Consider the following 21,777-nt stretch of genomic DNA (forward strand, 5'->3'; position numbering starts at 1 on the left):
TAAATCAGTCAAATCCCCTTAAAAGCTGCTCACTGCACTTAAAGTCCAAACTTCTAACAGTGACAACAAAATCTCACATGACTTGGCTCCTACCGAGTTCTCCAACCTTGGCGTAACACCACTGTCCTCCCACCCACTGTGCCTTCTTCCTGGACTGCGTCACGCACCCCCACCGCAGGGCCTTGTGCGTGCTGGCCTTGCTTTCTGCAAACGCTCCCACTCACTCTTGGCACAGAAGGCTCCTATCCATCCTTCAGGTCTCAGTTTATACGTCACCTTCTTGGAATCCTTCCCTAGTCCCCCCACCTAAAGTAGAATAAGTGCCCCTTTATTCTCCATTATAACCTTGATTCTTTCCTTCTTTTTTTAGAAAGCGTTTATCATGCATTTACAACATACAGTTGACTCCTGATGAACACAGGTTTGAACCATGTAGGTCCACTGATACCTAGACTTTTTTCAATAAACACGATTTGCAGTTGGGTGAGTATGGGGGTGTCCAGTCGCTAAATCGTGTCTGACTTTTTGTGACCCCACTTGAATCTGGAGATGAGCCAACTGTAAAGTTACACACACAGGGTCAGCACCCTTAACTCCTGTGTTGTTCAAGGTCAACTGTATAAGCACTTGTTTGTCTTCCCTAATAGACTGTAAGCTCTTCAAGTCAAAAACCAACTCCACCTTGCCTCCCACACTCCCACAGATTACATGGCAGGTACCGAGTAAATACGTGAATGAATGAGTGATTCAGCCAGCCAGCCAGTCTCTGAGGATGAATCACCTGCCCTGGAAAAACTGGAGACAACCTCCACAGGCAGCCGCCTGCTTCTCAAACTGCTCAGGGGACACACCTGGGATGCTGAGAACACTGTTCAGATCCAGGTGCTGCTCCCATGGCTGCCGGAGCTGCCTCTGGGCCGCACGGTTCCTGGGAGGGAGCAGCTGAGCTTGTGACATCCCTGTCTTCCTGGAGCTCTGGAGGCTGAGGCTCTCCTCCTGGACTTTCAGGCCCCACGGCCAGTGGGTCCACCTTCTCAGGGTCTGAGGTCGGGGACAGTCTTGTGGAGCTTTCTTCCTCCCTGACATGAGCGTCTCCCAGTGCTTCCTCGCCCTCAGAGTCCACAGCTACGGGGCCTGGAGGCCTGGGGGGAATTGAAGTTGGGGGCCCCAGAGCTCTTCGGGAGGGGAGGCAAGCCACTTCGGAAGAGACCGAACGTTCTTTTATCTCTAAGCTTGCCTCTATTTCTGAGGGCTCCCCTTCCCTTCTCTGTGCGTCATCCTGGGGAGTGGGACAGCCCTGAGGAGACAGCGGGGCATCTTCCTGGACCACCCACTCTGACAGCACTGCAGGGGGCCCCTGGCTCTCCCTGTCCAAGGGTGCCTGAGACTGTCCTGAAGGGCTCCGAGCTTGCGCCTCATCTTCTTCCTCTTCCTCTTCATTGCTGCTCTCTCCTTTCTCTTGCTCATGTTGGTTTAACAGCCGAAGGGTCACCATCTGTTCAAAAGCCAAGAAGGAGGAGAGAATCACTGACCAGAAATGGAGGCACTCCTAGTTCTTCAGTCTCTATTAACACAATTGGTCGTTGAGTTCAAGTAACTCCGTTATTCTGCTTGTTATTTTTCAGTACAAATACCTTTGTTTCTTCCTCTCAAAAGAGGCTGCCCGTATCTGTACAGACATCCCAGTTACTGATCAACAATCCTGAATAACTTTTCACTCAGGATCCTCTGGACAGCACTTAAGCAAGGAGATACCCATCTCAAGGACACAAACAACAGCCGGCTGTACCTTGATGGTATTCATGATGGTCCCCAGAACGGTCCTGCCACTGTAAGACTCCTCCAGCTCGAACTCTCCCCGCAAGGACTGAAACACCTGGTTCATTATCTTCTTGACCTGACAACCACGCGAGGAGAGAGAAACAAGATCAAAATGCATGCTGCCAAAGTCAAGCGACTGAGGGATGCATGTAGATTCCAGAGAGGGGCTTCGCTCCGGTGGTCCAGTAGCTGGGACTGGGCTCCCAACACAGGGGGCTCGGGTTCCCTTCCTGGTCAGGGAACGAGATACCACATGCCAAAACAAAGACTCAGCGCGGCCAAATAAATTAGATGTTAAATAAATAAATTCCAGAGAGAGGTCTGGAAGGCTTCAATGAAGGCCTCCTAGGACTCTGCCGTGAGACACGGCTGGTCAGGAACTGAGACCCCGAAGGCTGACACTGTGGAGGGGACAATGTTGAATAACGAGCAGCGCTCAACAGAAGGGCTATAGGAAGGACGGGTAAGCTGCAGCGTGTGTGCTTAACACTCTCAAAGACGGCTCCCCGATGCCACCCTCCCACTGAGGCCACCACTGGAGCTGCCACAGGCTATGAGGACTAGTGGCCAGAAGAGGCTGGCACGCTCCCTACTCCTCTCCTGTGACTCAGAAACATTTCCCTCACCTATCCAGACCTCAGCATAGGGCTCTTTGGGTTTGCCACCAAAGAGACAGGTTCCAATGGATTAACTCCGATTTAAGTCAGATGATCGGAGAAGGCAATGGCACCCCACTCTAGTACTCTTGCCTGGAAAATCCCATGGGCGGAGGGCCTGGTAGGCTGCAGTCCATGGGGTCACTAAGAGTCGGACACGACTGAGAGACTTCACTTTCACTTTTCACTTTCACGCATTGGAGAAGGAAATGGCAACCCACTCCAGTGTTCTTGCCTGGAGAATCCCAAGGACGGGGGAGCCTGGTGGGCTGCCATCTATGGGGTCACACAGAGTCGGACACGACTGAAGCGACTTAGCAGCAGCAGCAAGTCAGATGGTGGTGGATCGGAAAACAAGCTAAGGACACAACACACCGACGACAAAGTCCCTTCCGCAGGCCTGCTCTGCACAGGCGATCGCCCTGCAGGACACGGTTCACGTCTCTGAAACGTCAGCTCACCTTTTCTGAGGGGTCAGCGGCAGTGGCTTCGACCCCAGATGTCTGGGCCTTGCTCTCTAGGTCCTTGATGTGCTGTGCATTTTGCTCTCTCAGGGATGTGACTTGGGCCTGGAGGGCTGAACACTGCAAAAACGAACAGGCTGTGGCTGTGGCCTGGGAACCTGGGCTTCCAGGTGAAGGTCAGGAATCCCAGGAGGAGGAGAAGCATCCTAAGCTTCAAGTGTCAACCTCACGTCGGCCTGCTGACATCCACACCCCTCCACCCCCACCCCAGGCCTGCTGACCCAGAGTGCTCCATTTCCTCATCACTCAGTCCCAACTCACCACTCCATCTCCTCTTTCCCAACAAGGTCACGTGCCTTGTTCCTACTTAGGTCAAGAATATGATGAAAAATGGGAGGAAGGGTCTGATAACCCTAGTCACATAGACATATGAACGGTCACCACCAAGACTGCCTTCCTCATCTCTGAGTGGAAGATTTTCAACTGGACACTTTAACTGACCTCCAGATATGAGGACTTCCATACATGGTGGTAAGCCATCCCTCCTTCTCTTTCTCGTTTTATGCCAGATGATCCCACCACACCTGTGCTCCAGCCCATCTCAGGGCCTTTGCCCAGAACACCTGTGGCCTTCCCCACCTCATCAAAGCTCCTTGTCCCTCTTGGCTCTGCTCCCCTGGGCACTTCCTCTTCTGGGCCTCACAGCACTTAATGCTCATCTTTGTTTCTCGGTCTCCCTTTCTTGATTGTGAGACTCCTGAGGAGTGTTCTTTGTAAGCCTTTTCCCTAACACAGTGCCTGGAACACAACTGGCACTCAATAAGTATTTGCTTAATAAATGAAGGATCAAATTATAATGGAAAACATAGTCCAGAACATGAATGCTGCTTTTTCTTTTTCTAAGTCACTGACCTGTCATCCCAAATGAGTACGTGTAATACGACTGATCAACCAGAGAGCTGAACAAGTATGATTCTGTTTTCAAAAGTGATTAACATGTTTCGGGTACAAAAGGATCTACAAGACTTGAACAACCTGTTTACCTTAAATTGCCTGGGCTTATTTATCCCCTGGACTTAGTCCAAGGGAAAACGCTCACCTTCTCCTCCAGCTGGAGCAGCTGCTGCTGACTGGCATCTCTCTGTGTACACACCTCCTGGTACTGCTGCAGGTGTTCATTCTTGGCAGAGGCCAACAGCTGCTCACACTTGGCTTCCCACTGGGTCTGCAGCTCAGCCTGTACTAGAGACAGCTGCCAAGAGAAAGTAATCACTGTATCATGGGGGGTCTAACTGCATCTTGGGAAACCCCATCTTTAATAAGGCAAAAAAGTTAAGAGCCCAGATTTAGCAGAGAAACAACCATCTGGAAGACCTTGGTTGTCAGGACTCCAAAAGGTACTACAACCAGATAAAGGAGTGACTGTCTATAGACAGGTCCCCAGGGCCATAATATGATCATACTTTTCAGGATCTGGACCCTTAGACCTTTTTAAACAGAAGAAACTTATTTCCCTCCAAAATTCCACAGATGATCAGATGAAGGACACCAATTCACTCTAACTAAAGAACATACAACATATAAACACGAATGCAGAAACTTACAAAAAGAAAGGCTGCTGTCAGATGACTAGAGATTAGCTGTGTCCTGCCACTGCCCTTGATTTCCCGGCCTCATTTTCCCATTACCTGCTCTGCAGCTGCTTGGTCGGTGGACACCCGAGCCTTCTTCAAGAGCTGTCGAAGTTTGTCCAGTTCCTCCTGGTGTGATTTGCGAATTTCGTCTATCTCCTCCTCAGCCTGGCAGCGCTCCTGAGCTGACTTCTTTTTCCTTTCTGAGAGGTTCTTAGGAACAAGAGAACCGTCATCAGCTCCAGTTGTTTGAAGAAGATAAATGGAGATGGTGATGGTGGTGCTAGTTATTAACATCACTGGGTCCTTACTTCGTTAATGGAAACAATTCATTTTTTCAGTTTAGTTTCCCCAATATATTTGACATTCTCGACTACTGGCAGGGAAAAAAAAAAAACTGCGACAATAAGAAGGTAAACTAGAAGAGCTTTATTTATTTATTTAAATAAGGTAAAGCTTTATTTACTTTATCTTATTTCCCTGTATACCTACCACTGTTAAGATGTTCCTCATCTCTGAGGAACATCTTTCACAATCTGCTGGTAAGAAAGTCACAATTCTGTGACAGGACCTTCAAAATACATACACACACCCAGAAATTACACAAATTAGACTTTATTTTAAGGAAGCAGTAGATCCTAAAGATTATGTGTTACAAGGGTGATCACTGTAGGAGTATCGAGAACAATGAAAAATTGAAACAGCCCTCAAAATCAGAAAGAACTTTTTTAAAAAAAACCTGATAAAATTATGGAAGAAACAAAGTACAGACCAAGATTTATCCTCTAAAAGGGCACTAGGCAAAGGGCTTTACTAGAGAGTTTTAGTAAAAGCTCAGAAACGGACCACTCTCTTCATATCTAAGCTGTACCAAAATATAGAAAAAGATAGAAATGTTCCCAATTTGTTCAATGGGGCTAGTATTATCCTAGCGTTAAATTTATAAAATAACAATAGATATCACTAAATAAGGTTAAAAAACATCAAACTAGAAAAATATTTGTAACACCTATGACTGACAAAGGAGTAGCACTTTAATAGTGTTTATAACAGAGGAAATACAAATAGGTGTTAAATATATGAAAGCTTTACTACGAACAAAAATATACCTAAAGATAAGATAAGCATATTTCACCTATCATGAAAGATTGTAAAAATTTATACAGGCAGAGTTGGAAAAATAATGGAGAAATAGGCTTGCTTACACAGAGCTGGAAATGTAAGCTAACATACTCTAGGATAATCTGGCGACATTTATTTTAAAAATTTAAATGTTGAGAATTTTCTCTGATGCAGCAATTCAAATTCAAGCAATCAATTTTTATGGAAATGCTCAAATGAATTTGCAAAAAAAGTTATACAGTACAAAGGTATCCACGAAAGCAATGTTTGAAACAGTGAACAGTTAGAAACAGAAATATCCATCAATAGGTGAATAGTTAAATATAATTATGGTACAGCCTTGCAGCAGCCTACTCTGTAGTAGTTACAAAGAATGAGAAAGCTCTCATTCTTATCAGTATAACGGCCACAATACAATCTTTAAAGTATTAAAAGTGATCACATTATTATTAAAAATGTTATGAGTGTACACATATGTGTAAACATATACTTTATACATACACACATGTGTGCTATGTGCATGTATATATTATACACAAAGAAAACAATCTGGAAGAATAATCATACATTTTTTTATAGTTCTTGCCTCTACTGTAGAGAAGAGGAAAACATAAATTTCATTTTTTATTTTATATTTTTCTGTATTATTTGTATGTTACAGTGAGCACACGCTACAGTACTTTTTAAAAGGAAAATAATGTTTATGAAACAGCCCACTCTGGCCACCTGGATACAACAGAGAAACTTCAGATGGAGAGCTTACCTTTTCCAGAGACTCCTTCTCAGTTCGCAGGTCAGTCAGCTCCTCCTCCAGGGAGGTCACCCTGAGTTCCAGCTGTCTCCGGCTCTGCTTTTCACTCTTGAGTTTGGACTGCACTTGCTGGGAGGTTTCTTGGACCTCTGAGATATGATAGCACGAAGGCGTGGCTGTAGAACCAGAGCTGCCGTGGGCTGTACGGCATCCTGACAGCTCCTTCAAAACTGTGTTCTCTCATCTTCCAACCCTCCCACACGAGCCTCTTCCACTCACTTCTTCCAGCATCACCTCACTGACCAGCAACAGGCTTATCAAGCCATAAACTGACCCACTGACTTCCACACCCATCCATATTTATCTCTGTACCTACAGGTCACCTCCGACACACACAAAATGGAAGAGAAGTGTAGCAAGCAGTCAGAGATCACCCCTGAAATGTATCCGTCCCTCAGTTCCATGTCAGTCATCATCTCAACCCACGGGACTCAACACACTGAGATCTTTGTTTAGTCCAGGCCCTTTCTCAATGCCTGGTAAGATATTCTCAACTTTCTTGGTAGCTGGGACATTCTATCAATAGTCTGTTTTCTAAACACTCCTTCTCAAATAAAGCTATTTGGAAAATTTCTTTAAAATGTAATACATCAAACAAGGTCCTACTGTATGGCACAGAGGGATATCTGTGCCATAGGGGTAATATCCCTATGATAAACCATAATGGAAAAGATTTTAAAAAAGAATATATACAAAAATATATGTATAACTGAATCACTCTGCTGTATAGTAGTAATTAACACAATAGTGTAAAACATTGTAAATCAACTATACTTCAATAGGAAAATAGTAATTTTTAAAATGTAACGCATCAAAATTAATTCTGTTGGAGAACTTTTGAGACCTTATGGTACCCTTAAGGTAACTGTCACAGGGCACCGTGAAAACAGGAAAGAAGATATCAGTATGACATTTGAATCTAAGATTTTCCCTCAAGTTTGCTCAAGTGATGCTCTAAGAGGGAAAGGATTTATCTTCAAGGTATCACTTCACCAACTGAGATCAGTGTTTTTTAGCTCTCTTTTTGGGCAAGTGAATTTTGTTTCTTAACTGTTGCTGTTCTTGCCATACCTGACCCACTGGTCCCATCTGTGCCTTCTACATTTATTTTTACAAGGTGGTGGGTGAATCAACATGCCAGTCTTCACAAATCTGCTTTTCACCATGTCACAAGCAGCACCTTCGTGCCAGGCACTGAACTAGTACTAAGGGGAGGACTTCACAAGATGAGCAAGGCATCATATTTGCCCTTCAGAGGCTTGCATTATAGAAGGGAAAACAGACACACAAGTAGTGCTGATCAAAGGCTAACTCTGAAAATGGTCATAATAATGCACTCAGAGATGCAAGACTTTAAAGGAGATCAAATATTCTAGAGGCAAAAAAAAGGGTGAAGTTTCTGAAAGAGGCAGTTTTTGGAGAGAACTGGAGGTAAATCTTGGTGATGGTGGGCACACCACAAGTCCAGAGAACAGTACTGATAAAAAGCAAGACAAATACAGGATGTGCTGAAGCAGCAGGCTGGCTAGTATGCCCAGAACTATGATGAATTAAGCAACATAACAGGAAATAAGCCAAGGTGGAGGGGCCTTGAGTGCCAGGCTGAAAGACTGCAATCCATCCTCTAGGAAAGAGGCAACCAATGCAAGAAGCACCTTCTTAAGCCTCTACTGAGTCACAAGTTAGAGGAACCCCCCAGTTAGGTTAGTCACAAGTTAGATTATTTCTTCAAGGCCTGTGAGGCCAATCCTAAGTACCAAAGAGACTGAACACTTGACCAAACATAGCAGAACTGTGGCCACTTAGTGGCACTAAACGGTCAGTTCTCTTGTTGTCATTTATGTCAATCCTGTAGGTTTATACTGGTTCACCTCAATTTTTGGCTTCATCCTTCATAACCTTCATGAGCCTTCTGTCAGACGGACCGAGGGGAAGGAAACAGTGTAATTGCTTACGCTTACTTGGTCACAGCCCCAGCCCCCTCCACAGGGCGTACCTGAGAGCTCTGCCTGCAGTTGGGCGAGCTGGCCCCTGAGGAGGTCTGTCTCCTTCATGCTCTCTGTGAGCTGGACCTGCAGCTCTGTTTCTTTCTTTTGGTGGGCTGTCATTTTCAGGTGCAGATGAGAGACCTGTGCAGTGGCAGCAGCGAGCTCCTCCGTCACCTTGGCCTGAAAAGCGACAAAGTACGACATCACTTTAAACATGGTGATGTCCCAAGCTCACATACTCTGTGCTGGCTGAACTGGTGGGAAGAGAGCTAAGGCCACCTTTGACCTGCACTGAATCAAAATCAAGCCCTCAAATGTGCAAGGTCTCTGACCCGGGAATTACCTTGTAAAAATGGTATTCTTGCCATTTTCTAGTTTTCCTATAAAGGACAATCTTTTTTTAAAAAAAGAAGAAGAAAAGAGCATTTTAAATTTTAAATTGAATGCTTTCAATGGCAATCCACTTCTCAGTCTCTAACTTCTCCTGAGCACTGTGGCACTAATGGTACTATAAAGATCAGTCACGTCAGAGTAACTGTGTTGGGGGTTTTGGGAAGAACCGTGGTAATAAAAGAAAGGAACACTCCAACTTCTTTGGCTGCTCAATGCATTTTAAACGGGGCTCGTACTGGCCAAACAGGAGCTAAATATTCTCAAGTTACATTCGATGAAACCAAAATGACCCCCTGGAAAAATCACCTACTGTGTTTTGTGTATTAAGGGTGATGATGCAAACGAAAGGATGGTCAGTGAAAAGGAATGGGAAACAAGGGACAAATGCCACATTCATTTCACCTGCACGGACGAGCTCCTGTCAAAACAGGGCAGGAAAGGCGGTGCATGACGGCTCTCATGGGCGTGACCTCCGGACAGCAGGGTGTATCTGGGGTGGGACCATCTCTCCATACTGTAGGCTTCCACCATTACTCCTCCCTAGACGACCGTACTGCACGTGCGTTTCTGCTGCTGTCTACTTTCTTGGTATCACTTGTCCCTTCTTAGGGTTGTCACCGTGCCCACCTCAGTTTTAAACTTTATTCCAAAGCCTTAATCAGGTTTCTAGCTTACATTTAAAATCTGATATTTTGGCTCTCTTAAAGGTGGAGGAAATAAAACGAATGGTACACAAAGTAAAAAGAAATAGGCCAGGAATGAGCATATGAGCGTCCACAGGCAAAGGCTCTCTCTGACCAAACTTCAAGTCAGGGCCTCAGAGCGCTCAGCCTTGGTCTCCCCACCCTGTCTTTGGCCTGACCAGCCCAGTTTTAGCAAGAATCCTGCTATGTCAGTTTAGAGAGAATCTCTACCCCTGATAACTGATCACAGCTCTTCATCCCAACCTTTGCTATCTAAGTCCTTGGCCTGTCGTTAGCAAGAATCCCCCTTCCTATGATTCTCCTCTTAGTAATTTTCCATCCACTGACCCTCTCACTGTTCCATGGCTGTAAATTCCCTACTTGCTTTCTTGCCCTTATTGTGTTTGGAGTTGAGTCCAATCTTTCGTACCTGTTGCAGGAGTCTTTTGATTTCTGGCTGCGCCTTGTGACTTGCAGGATCTCAGTTCCTCAACCAGAGACTGAACCCAGGCCACAGCAGTAAAAGCCTAGAATCCTAACCCCAAGGCCACCACAGAACTCTCATCTATAGCAACAGTCTTGAACAAAAGTCTCCCTGATGGTTTTATTAAGTATCAGAATAAATTTTTTAACAACATCCTTCAGAGTGAGCTCTAAGATATTTATTTTTGCTGTTCAGCAGCCTTACGTTTTCATCTGTTAAACACAGAGGACAATGACAGCTTGAATTTCCAGACAGAAGAGGGTTTTCATCTGCCACAAGTAGAATAAAAGTTTTACTCACTGTCCTGTCCCAAGTGGCCTGGTAGAAACGGAACTAACACAATGCTCAGAGAGCTCCGTGTTCATCACAGCTCCAGAGTTCACTAAAATCAGAGTGAAGACCGTTCACATAGCACCTCGGAGCAGCTAAGACCATGGGAGGGGACAAATTCCAGGGGAGAGGCGGTGCTCACTCTCATCAAGAACAAGCAGAATGGAAGATCACTCAAAAGCTCTTGACTCAGGCCCCAATAGAGAAAGGCCTCTTACAAGCAAGTAATACTCTCTCCCAAACACACACATAGCGAAAACTGTTAAGGGATGAATGATACATATAAAAATTATCTTTGACTGTGGGGCTTCCCAGGTGGCTCAGTGGTAAAGAATCCACCTGCCAATGCAGGAGATGCAAGAGACGTGGGTTTGATCCCTGGGTCAGGAAGATCCCTTGGGAATAGGAGATGGCAACCCATTCCAGTCTTCTTGCCTGGAAAATCCCATGGACTGCGGAGCCTGGCAGGCTATAGTCCATGGGGTTGCGAAGAATCTGAGCACGAGGGCATCTCTGAGTGGGAGGACAATTTGTGAGTTATGTTTTATGCTTGCTTATCTGTATTTCCTGGAAGAAACAGATGTAATGTTTGTAATCAGAAAGAAATGTGTGAATATATATAAATATGTGTATGTATGTGCATCTGTGTGCACATGTGTGTGGGTGTGTAAATTATGATTGTTTCAAGTAAGGGTCTGCAATATCAAATGAGAAAGGAAAATATCAAAAACCTACACAGTGGATAGGACAGCTCCCTGGTTCGCACCTGGGATCAAATTCCACTGCTGACTGGAGAGCTGGGAAGAGAAAGCCATGACAAGAAAGAACCAAGAATTCAGAAAAACAAGGGAAAAAGCATTCGGGATAGGAGGAGGAACATGGTACCAAAGAAAGATGGCCATCTGGCAAAGGGAAAAGGACACAGCCGGCTGCAGGTGAGACCCCAGGCAAGTCTTTTACTCTACCTGGGCCTCAGCTTGCTCTTCTGGAAAAGAATATCAAACTAGATGAACTGTAACTTCTCTCCAGTTTTAACCATTATTCCATGGTTTTATGTGGAAATATTAATACTGCCATAGAGAAAAATAATTTCATTTACCGAATATTCATTGAGCATATAACCACAGGTTTCTGAACTGTGCTTGCAGGCAGAGAAGTACCTCCAGGCATGAAAGGACCTTGATTATTTCCATTTAAGAGGAGAGATATCACACGGAAGACTCTTAAGAGGTGGATCAAAAGAAAAATGGGAGAGTCAAGGCTCGATAAGTTTTACTGGAATAAAGGAGACCAAGTGAAGCATGTATATGGTACCTGACTCATCAAGAATATCAAGACTATCTCCTGATAGCCCAGGAGATGTCTTCAAACAGATCTGTGTAAGCATGGTGCCTAGGACCGAGGAGGTGTTTGACAGGTGAAGAGGGTGGCAGAGGATGAGATGGTTAGATAGCATCACTGACTCAATGGACATGAGTTTGAGCAAATTCCAGGAGATAGTAAAGGACAGGGAAGCCTGGTACTCCAGTCTACAGGGTCACAAAGAGTCAGACATGACTTAGCGACAGAACAACAACAGGTAGTACTGTTTTTGTTATTATCACTACCGTTTTGGCTATTGTAAATAGAGCACTGACCAGGTTCATGTATTGTACCAGACACTTTTGGAGTTTATCAACAAGCATTTGGGTGGATTAGTTAGCTAATTCAGGGGATTGGCAAGTTATCACCTGCAGGTCAAACTGGCTTGCTATCTATGTTTGTGAATAAAGTTTGACTGGAATACATACTCACACGCACACATACCACTGACACCCAGCATGGGAGCCACATAGTGAGCTTGCTAAAAACAAAGGTGTGGCAGCTGCCACCTCCACAGACTGTGGCAAAAGAAATCACTGATAAGAGCAGTGCCTCCTACCTGGCTCTGTCTCAGAATCAAGGGGAGCTTTTTAAAAGTTCAGATTCAGACCTCAACTAGAAATGTTGGATTAGAATCTCAAGGTGAAGCTTAGAGATGTATATTTTTGATCAAGCTCCCTAAGTGATTTTGAGGCAGCCAAACCAGTATTTGGGAACCACTGATCTAGAACAAGTTATATAATCAATTGTAGACCTGAATAATAGTTAACAGCCACAACAAATAAGATATGTGGTTGCCTTGTTAGGAAAGAGAAAGCAAATAAAAGTAGATGAAAGAGAAATAGTAAAAAAAAGTAGACTTCATGGGGAGTGGGGATCCAGGCTTTGGGACTCAGCCATGACAAACAAAGGGCAGTGTCAAGTAGCAATGGGAAAGATTCAGGGTCAAGACTGGACTTGGCAAAACACAGCTTATCTGAGGATAAGGTGTCCACTTTTAAATTATTATTATTATTATTACTATTATTATTACTTGACTGGATACTAGCTAAGAGGACATAAAGAATAACAGCAATGAGACCCAAGAAAGGAATCCTTGTCATTACCAGAATGTAAAAAAGTATGTAAAGTTATAACGTGCATCCTACCTTAACTTTTCGTGTTTTAAAAAAATATTCAAATACAAAATATAAGCTACTTCTTAAACCTCTGAAAAAACAGCAGATGAAGGCTTGTAATCTCCCAGCTGATGAGGGAGAGGCCAAACAGGAAGGAACTCATTCCAGATAAACAGTATCACTGCAGCAAAGATAGGAAGAATGGGGCTTCCAAAGCAGTCCTCCTCAACCCAAGACCCTCTTCAGAAACAGGTCAAAATACATAATTCTGAGCTGACTGAAGTCAAACAGCAGTACTTTAAAATGCTCTGGCAGACACAGATGAAGGATTGCTTACTTAAACCATCTCAAACTTCACAATAAATATGTGTTACGTGGCATAACAGAAACTGTTGCTGATTTTTTCAGCAGAATAGGATTCCTTTCTAATAAACTGGGTTAATCCTCACCTTAACCAAATTACTAAGATCAGTGATTTCTTCTGAGTCAACTAACTGTAACGTATTTAAAAAACAGAAATCTGGATGGTGGATGTATTAAAAATCTGCTGGGAGATTTCTAGTTCTCTTCCCGACAATGGCAAAAATTCTGCTCAAAAGGAGACTGGTAAGTACGTACAGAGGACACACTCCTTGGCTCTACACATCCTGACTTGGGCTTTTCTCTCCCTAGTTTCTTTACCTTCTCTTGCTCAGCATGCAAAACTCTTGCCTGTGTGTTTTCTGTGGCAGTTTGAAGTGAGTTGTTCCTCTTCTCCATCATCAGGTTACTCTGCTCAACATACCTATGAAATAAGGAGGGGAAAAGAAAACACGTATCAGGCACTCCATGCAGAGCAGGCACAACCCAATGTGCAGCCAGAGCGCTGCTCTGCTCCTTCATCAGCAACAATCTGAAAGCAGTTCCTTTTCCTAAGATCTGCAGTAATCAAGTTTGGAGGCAGGAACCTGGGCCCAGGGGTGAACTGCTTTGAATGTGTAGAATAAAGAGGAGAGGAATTCGATCAGGTGTAGTGGGGAAAAATGAGAGAAGAAAGAGATAGGAATATGAAGGCTGCAAGGAAGGAAGAGAAGAAAACCAATTCCCTCCCCTCCTCCATGTGGGAGATAAGGGACACTGAAGAAAAGAAATATGGAAAACGGTATTTTTAAAATGAAATGCTATATGCTGTGACATGTTCCCCTGACCACTCCCCCAAAATTCTTTTTCAGAAGTATCTAGAAAAATTATACAGTGCTTGGGTTTATGTGGAAATCTGTGAAGTTCTGGTTGATAAAACAGAGTCAGCCCAGCCCACACAGAAGACAGAAGAGCTGACATCAGAGTTTTCCTAGGCATTAACACTACTTTTACAGATGAGGAAACTAGAGCCAGAAGGAATAAATAAAATGCTCAAAGCCACAGAACAAATGAGGAGCAAAGGGTGGACTCAAACACGGGTGCATGTTCTGTTGCAGCCTCCTGAGCCCTCTCTCCTGAAATCCCTCTCCGTCACCAAGAAGTCATTCATGTGACAAGCAGGAAGCAGAAAAGAGCAGAAACATACACAAAGCCCCCTGAACAAATGTTCACTGAACTCGGGCATTTACAAGCTAAACCCTTTTCTGCTCATCCTAGCCAGTGCCCCGTACCTGTCATTACCTCTGATTTCGTTCAATTAGTTCACTAATCTTGTCATTCTGTTCTTCTATCCGACTGCTCTTTTCAAGGATCTCTTGCTTCAACCTTTCATTTTCCTAAATTCAAAAATATGTGATGTGTAAAACTGAAGTTTTTAAGAGAAAAGCATCAGATAAAAGGGAATCAACTTGAACTGATGGGTGATACTGTTAAAAAAAACCTAGAACTTCTGTCCAGATAAATATAAATACTTACAACAACATATCAAATTCTACCTGATGGATACAAATCACTATATCTAACAGACTAAACATATAAATGGCTATAAAGTGAAGTGAATTTGTTATATATGGTGAAAAGAGAAATGCTTCCTTCCGATTACAGAGTGATGTCACTTGGACTAGATTAAGCCACAGTGGATTTTCCAGAATTTCCCAATTCCATGGAGCGTGAGCATTTATTACATGCTCTTATTCCTGGAGTGGAGGTTTTAAAGGTAGTACATCTCTGGACAGAGCATGGGAAGATCTCCAGGCTGAGACCACTCTCACCTGAATAATTCGTTGTATGTTGCTCATAATCATGCTTGTTTCCATGGTCACCGACATGCTGGGAATGAGCAGGGAATTGCCAGCACTATGCTTCTGTAACTCTTCAACCTACAAAATTAGTGCCAGAAAAGTCTTTAAAATTTCATTAAAATTAATGAATTAAATGAATTAATGTAATTAAAATTAATTTTCATTTTAATGAAATTTTTGCAAGGAGAAATACAATGTATCCAAGATGTGACCACTGAGAGGGTTGTTAAGTTTCTGAGACAATCTCTAATGTAAGCAGGAGTTTTCTTCTGCTAACTGCATCCCTAAATAAAACAACTCTTTTGGGAAATAACTACTAACCACTATCAATATGGGGCTTCACAGGTGGCTCAGTGGTAGACAATTTGCCTGCAATGCAGGAGACGCAGGTTCAATCCCTGGGTGGGGAAGATCCCTTGGAGAAGGGAATGGCAACCCATGCCAGTATTCTTGCCTGGAGAATCCCAAGGACAGAAGAGCCTGGCAAGTTACAGTTCATAGGGTCACAAAGAGCTGGACACAACTGAGTGAGTGAGCATGCAGTATGAATACAGAAAACAAGAAAGAGTTCACCTGTAGTGCTGGTGGCTCTCTTTTCGTACTCCCTCTTTATACCCCACTTAATTTTTTTTGGATGCACCATGCACAGCTTTCCAGATCTTAGTTCCCCAACAAGGGACTGAATCAGTGAAAGCAATGATTCCTAACTGCTGGACCACCAGGGAATTCACTTTATACCCTTACTTTCAAAATGAGATGACTCTGTTACCTTAGTCATTAGATGATCCATTTTATCGGCCACTTTGCTGACTGCCATCCGAATTTCAGTGTTATGTTGCCGGGCTTCAGTCATGAGAAATGAAGCCACGTCACCTGATCCTAAATAGACAAAAGCCAAGACGAAACTTATGAAACTGTAAGAGAGGACACTGAATGAGGAAAAGCCAACAGCTCTATCAGCAGAGGAAAGAAAGAAATGAACATTTCCAAAGACTAGGAAAGGCTGGCGGTGAGTCACACCGTTAGGACAAGATGGAACAGCTGTAAAGGTCAAAGGGCTCCAAAACTAACAATAACCACGATGTGCTCCTGCGGCATGCAACCAGCGGTACAGTCTGGTTCCAGGGCACACGTGGGGCCATTAGCAGCTCAGATTGCTTCTCCATTCACCCAACTGCATGCCAGGCATAGGATCAGGTACCAGGGATACAGCAATGAGTGAAACATGGTCCCTGCCCTTGATAAGCTTAGTCTGGTGAGGAGACTCACATGTAAACAGATCACTGTAACAGAGTGTTTGTTGTAAGTGCAAAGAATGAACCATGTACCAGGTTACAAGGTACAAAAAGGAGCACAGAGAACAGCAACATTAACTTTTTAGTGACACATATACATTTACATCTCTGGAAGGAGAGGGAGGGATGGTAACAAGGAAGGCTTCTCAGAAGAGATTACAGGTTTAGTAGTTTGCCAGATGGAGAAGAGCAGGGCTTCCAGACCAAGGATACACACAGGAAACTCTTAACCGCTCCCGGACCTTACATTTCGTTGGGGATATTCTTGCTTCTTTCTACCCCTGTCCTAATACTCAAAGTGATCACTGTGCAAAACACAAGCTTCAGAAGAAGGCAGGATACCATCCCAGCTGCATACACTTACTTTGCTTCGTATTTACACAAGGCAACCATACTGTACATGTATACAAAATACCTGAAAAGTTACTCAAGTGACTGCTTCCTAAGGTCAAGGGGGTTTAAAGATGGAAGACAGTAAAGTTTTATTTCACACTCTTTTGTGTTGACTTTTAATAAAAGTGTATTCTTTTCACAACTTTAAACTTGTAACAAAGTAGCTCTCATATGAGATACTAAACAGTCATGCTTTCTCCCAATTTCCTCCAATATTTTCCTCTTTTACTATCTACGAAGAACTCTACAGAGCAACTCTCAGAGAGGAATTTAAAGGGCTGGCAGGAAAAAAATGCAAGAAACAAAACACTAGTCAGAAGGGCTTTGAGGGGGATGCTGGAAATGTTCTAAAGTTGGATCGTGGTGATGTCTGCACAACTGTGTAGACTGAAAAAAAAAGTCATTGAATTGTACACTTATAACCAGTGAACTGGGGAGATGACAAGACACGGAGGAGTCGGTGGATGCGGGGTACTTTTCTCTCCATCAATTCATTAGGGATACATCTTCAGATACAGAGGATCTCACAGAGCACCAGCTGACAGCGGACAGGAGTCCCTGACCAGCAGAAAGGAACATATGGATCCACACAAAACTCACAAAGGTCAGTGTTTCAGACAGTTCCTGCTCCAGGAACCTCCTTCCAGAGTGATGAGCAGGCATGACCCAACTTCCAGTCTACCCATAACAGACATGTAGCATGCACAAGAAAAAAATCTTTATTATATTTTAAAAAAGAAAGGAAAAAAACTAGTGAACTCCATGGTATGTAAGTCATACCTCAACTAAGCTTCTTAAAAAAGAAAAGACAAAAACGGCAGAGATCTACTGGAGTCAAAATGAGAATGGATGGGAGACGGGGAAGCCCAGCAAGAGCAGAAGATGAGAAATGCCTACCTTGAAAATGAGGAGGCTGCGAGAGTGGTGCGGGGTACAAGGGCCGAACGGGCTGCAGTTGGGAAGCGACAGCTGGTGCCTGGGGGTAAGCGTAGGCCTGCACACCTGCATAGGGCTGAGAAGAGGCCAAATTACAGCCGGTTTACAAAACATTCATCTCTCTCTTTTCTGCTTAGCTTGTCTTTGATGGAATAAGGTAGGTAAACTGGAAGGAGACTCAAACATATTGAAGCTGGAGATGGATAGACCAGGGTTTGGTATTGGACAGTAACTGCAGCAGGAGAGGAATGATGTAATTCATTCCTGGCATTTAGTGATGCTAGTCACTAAAGCCCTACGGGCATCTCAGGTTACTCCCCAGTCCTCTTGTGATGATTTAATTCAGTAGGAATTCATCCCTCAGCCATTGGGCCAATAGATGGCCTGAGACGTTTTAAAACTAAGCAAACTCTACTTGGTTTCATTAAAGTAAAAAAAGAGGCGTTCTGATTCCAAACTAAATCCAATAGTTTCCAAAGGATGCCTCTGCCTAGCTAGATTCTGATGTTTATCTGTATGACCAAGCACTCTCATTTTCCTGAGCCTCAGTCACCTCAACAATTAAATGAAAATAACAATACCACTTCTTACGGTTGTTGTATGGGCTAAATGAAGTGACAGATAGCTAAAGTTCCTAACCCCCTGGTAAGTAAGTGCCTGGAAGACAATTAATGTTCAATAAACAGCAGCTATCATTTTAATAATGATGGTTATTCTTCCTTGAATTAAGGAAATACAGTTCGTTTCCAGGGACAGGTGTAACTACCCATCCATTACTACAGGATATAACTCTCCATTAGGTCCATTCAGGAGTGAGAGAGGCCAAGCTAGGACTTTTCTGATTTCTGATGCACCCTTACTAATGAGGCATTGCCTGACCACCATTGCTCTGACCCCTTCCCCCTCACCTCCCTGTACCCCACATGAAGAATCACCAAAGAAGTGGGAGTCTTTTATCATGGGGAGTTAAGTCTTATCCATCAAATGTGTTGGGCAAAAGAAAGAGTCTACTGTCCTGGCAAACTGTCAGCAGAGACACACAGGCTGTTGCCACTGCTTCCTATGAAAACAGAAAAAAAAAACAAAAAGAAAAACCTACTTTTAAGAGCTCACCTCTGGAGGATAACTAAACAATTTGAGTTCAGCTGTATTTGTGTACAGCCTCCCCCACCGCCCCTCCACCACAACCATTCTACTGAGTGTAGAGCGCAATCTTAGCCTATCAGCTGTGTGATAGAGAAGAACACAGAAGACTTGAATATACATCTCTAAATTAGACATGTGTGAAAGGAAGGGAAACAAACATCAGTTGGCTTTCACTGTGTGTCAGGCCTTGTCAGGTGTTTTGCTGGTTCTCAAATTTAATCTTGACAACAACCTGCAAGGCAGGCAATCCTTTGCTTGTTTAGACATGAAAAAGTGGTGGTTTCAGGAAGGGGAAAAATTTTAAGCTCTGCGGGGAACTGCTGCTGTACAAATTGAGCAAAAATAGAAAAAGAGACTGAACAGAACAATAATAAATGACAGCATATAACTGACATGGTTAAAAAATGTTACCTGAAAGGACTGGGCATTTCCAGATACAGCTGAGTGGGAATCAAGAGATGCAACTTGCATCAAAGCAGCAGATGGTGTTTGGACACGGGAAACAGATGGCTGAGGTGCTAAGATAGAACAAAAAGTTCTCACTGTTAAACCCACTTCCCACTTCTTGGTACAAGTCCGGACTATCACCTTACACACCAGCACCCTTCACACTTGACCACTTGCCTCACCTAATTCTCCTAAAACCGGACCTACTGGATCTCAGCAAGTAGGATCTAAACCTACTGGGCTAGTGAAAGGAAACTGGGTTTTTCTGAGTGCACGAGATTCAGACCTATGACCCCATCAGCTGACAGGAAGTGCAGAATTACACACAGGGAGATGGCTCATCAGCTGAGTGCCAGTTTCAAAACCTAAGAATGCAACACAGCAGAAGACACAGCAGGCAGACCAAATACATCTCAGGTCTGAAAATGCCCTATCCAGGGACAGTCTGGGAAGTTCTATACTCTAGTCCAGTTCTCAGTACTAAAACAATAAAGCCTAACATTTTAGAGTACAGTGACGATAATTTTGGTACCAACCCAATTTAAGGCCACAGAGCCTTAGAGGGGTTCCTTACCTTGTGAGGTCATCTGTGGGAGCACTGGATGGGCTGGCTGAAGAGAGGGCTGGACGGATGGGGTCGCCAAGGGCTGCCCAGCTCCTCGAGGAGCATTCATGTCCTACAACAGGCACGAGCATTTTGGTTATTACATCTATGGGTCCTTAGTTGAAGACTGAGACCGACTATCCACCCTAAACCTCCTTACAACCAGTGTTTTAGACCAAAAAAAAAAAAAAGAGGAAGGAAAGGTAAGCAGAAAGGCACAAATTTAAGGCATGGGCTCTGGGAGGAAAGCACTCTATTATGTACTAGAGTAGGATCTCTCTCCCTGTAAGTTCTATCGAATAATTATAGTTAAATTTCCAGTGTCCATTGATGATGTTATTTTATCTGAAGCAGCTAGAGTGACTGCTGTCCATAATGAATCATTTTCCAAACCAGCAGCTACCTTAAGACTGACCTAGTCTGCTTCCACAGAATTAGGGCATCTCACAAGGAACCCCAGGGAATAATGCAGCCTTTCTCTTCTGCCAAATAACCTCCACAGACCTCAAGGTACTCACAGAAAATCACACACAGTAGGAGTCACTGTGTCTCATTACCAGGCTATTTTTGACAATATAGAGTGTTTTCCCTTCATTCTTTTTCTTCATAAAAGCAAAGTGATGCTGATCCTATTCTAATTCTAAATAAAGGTAACATTGCAGGGAGCATGGGTTCAATCACCAGTCAAGGAACTAAGATCCTGTATGGCACACAAAGTGGCCAAAAAAAAAAAAGAATGTCTAAACAAAGTTAATGTATAGACATCTTCCTGATTCACACAAGGAAAAAAGAAACTTGAGGCACAATGTACAGAGACTGTGATCTGCTATGCTACAGTAGTTCAAGGGCTGATATCTCTTCGACATTCTTTTACTTTAGAACTTCCTCTTATCTCCTGAAATTCTCAGAAATGTATTATGCGTTTCTGGAAAAGCATCCCAGGTTTACATCATTACACAAATCAACTTAAATGTCTAACAACAGAATGAAAGGAATTATGATAAATCAATATAACAGAACACTGGGTTATCTATCTTTAAAGGTGATAAAGCTTTGCTTTATTTCTTTTTCTTATATTATCGATACTAACAGAAATGTTCATGATATAATATTAAGTTTAAAAATCTGATTATAAAATGACATAAAAAGAATGCCCTTTTTGTTAAATATGTCTTCTTTTTAATTTAAATTACCCTATAATAGGTAAGTAGCACTTAAAAATTTTAATGAGAATATCTTACCCAAATTTCATTTCTAGAACCCAGATAAAAATCAATTCTATAACAGGTCCCAGAAATCTTATCTTTGTTTAAAATGTTAAATCTGCACACAGCTTTTCCATGAAGAAATAAAATAATGAAAAAATAAAACTGTTTATGAATTTTTTACTCAAGATCATCACCTTTGCTTTGCTGAACATCAATGTCAAAGAATCCTAAAAATTAATCACTGTTTCAATTCAGTTGAAAAAGCATTATTGTATTCAATAAAGAATTAACCAATGGTTAAAGAACTTAATTGGAATTGTTACTTCTTGTCATTCACCAAATTCCGGATAGACTAAATATGAAATAACAAATCTAAATATATAATAATAAACATTTTAAAGACACATGTAATGTTTACAAATATCTGAAAGTGGGAAAGCTTTCTAAGCATACTGTCAAAAGCAAAAAACAAAGGGAAAAAATTGATAGATCTGATTGCAATACAATTTTTTTTTTTTTGCAATACAATTTTTAAACTTGAAAAATCAACATTTCCCAAGAGAATCTAAGCAATTCGGTCAACAAATATGACTTGAACATTCTTTATGGGTTGAGCATCATGTGGTCTCAAAGGTTTGATTTATACTAACAATAGAGATTTCAGTAGAAAACTAAATTAACCAC

General features: G+C 42.9%; 1 protein-coding gene across 4 annotated transcripts in view; it reads right to left on the reverse strand.

Moving 5' to 3' along the window:
* Positions 1–21,777, reverse strand: part of FKBP15 (FKBP prolyl isomerase family member 15) — a 57,208-nt gene that overhangs the window by 3,433 nt on the left and 31,998 nt on the right. For 3 of the 4 annotated variants that reach the window (XM_061426532.1, XM_061426530.1, XM_061426533.1), the window contains 14 exons: positions 19,856–19,958; positions 19,246–19,352; positions 17,650–17,764; positions 15,834–15,943; positions 15,035–15,142; positions 14,505–14,599; positions 13,545–13,647; positions 8,502–8,673; positions 6,458–6,594; positions 4,630–4,785; positions 4,041–4,193; positions 2,939–3,061; positions 1,790–1,897; positions 852–1,495 (listed from right to left, as the gene is read on the reverse strand). In XM_061426532.1, the coding sequence (XP_061282516.1) occupies positions 852–1,495; positions 1,790–1,897; positions 2,939–3,061; positions 4,041–4,193; positions 4,630–4,785; positions 6,458–6,594; positions 8,502–8,673; positions 13,545–13,647; positions 14,505–14,599; positions 15,035–15,142; positions 15,834–15,943; positions 17,650–17,764; positions 19,246–19,352; positions 19,856–19,958 (2,234 nt within the window). The remainder of the gene's footprint in view (positions 1–851; positions 1,496–1,789; positions 1,898–2,938; positions 3,062–4,040; positions 4,194–4,629; positions 4,786–6,457; positions 6,595–8,501; positions 8,674–13,544; positions 13,648–14,504; positions 14,600–15,034; positions 15,143–15,833; positions 15,944–17,649; positions 17,765–19,245; positions 19,353–19,855; positions 19,959–21,777) is intronic. The other variant, XM_061426531.1, reaches the window with a different exon arrangement.

The sequence above is a fragment of the Bos javanicus genome, chromosome 8, assembly GCF_032452875.1.
Source record: "Bos javanicus breed banteng chromosome 8, ARS-OSU_banteng_1.0, whole genome shotgun sequence".
Classification (NCBI taxonomy): domain Eukaryota; kingdom Metazoa; phylum Chordata; class Mammalia; order Artiodactyla; family Bovidae; genus Bos; species Bos javanicus.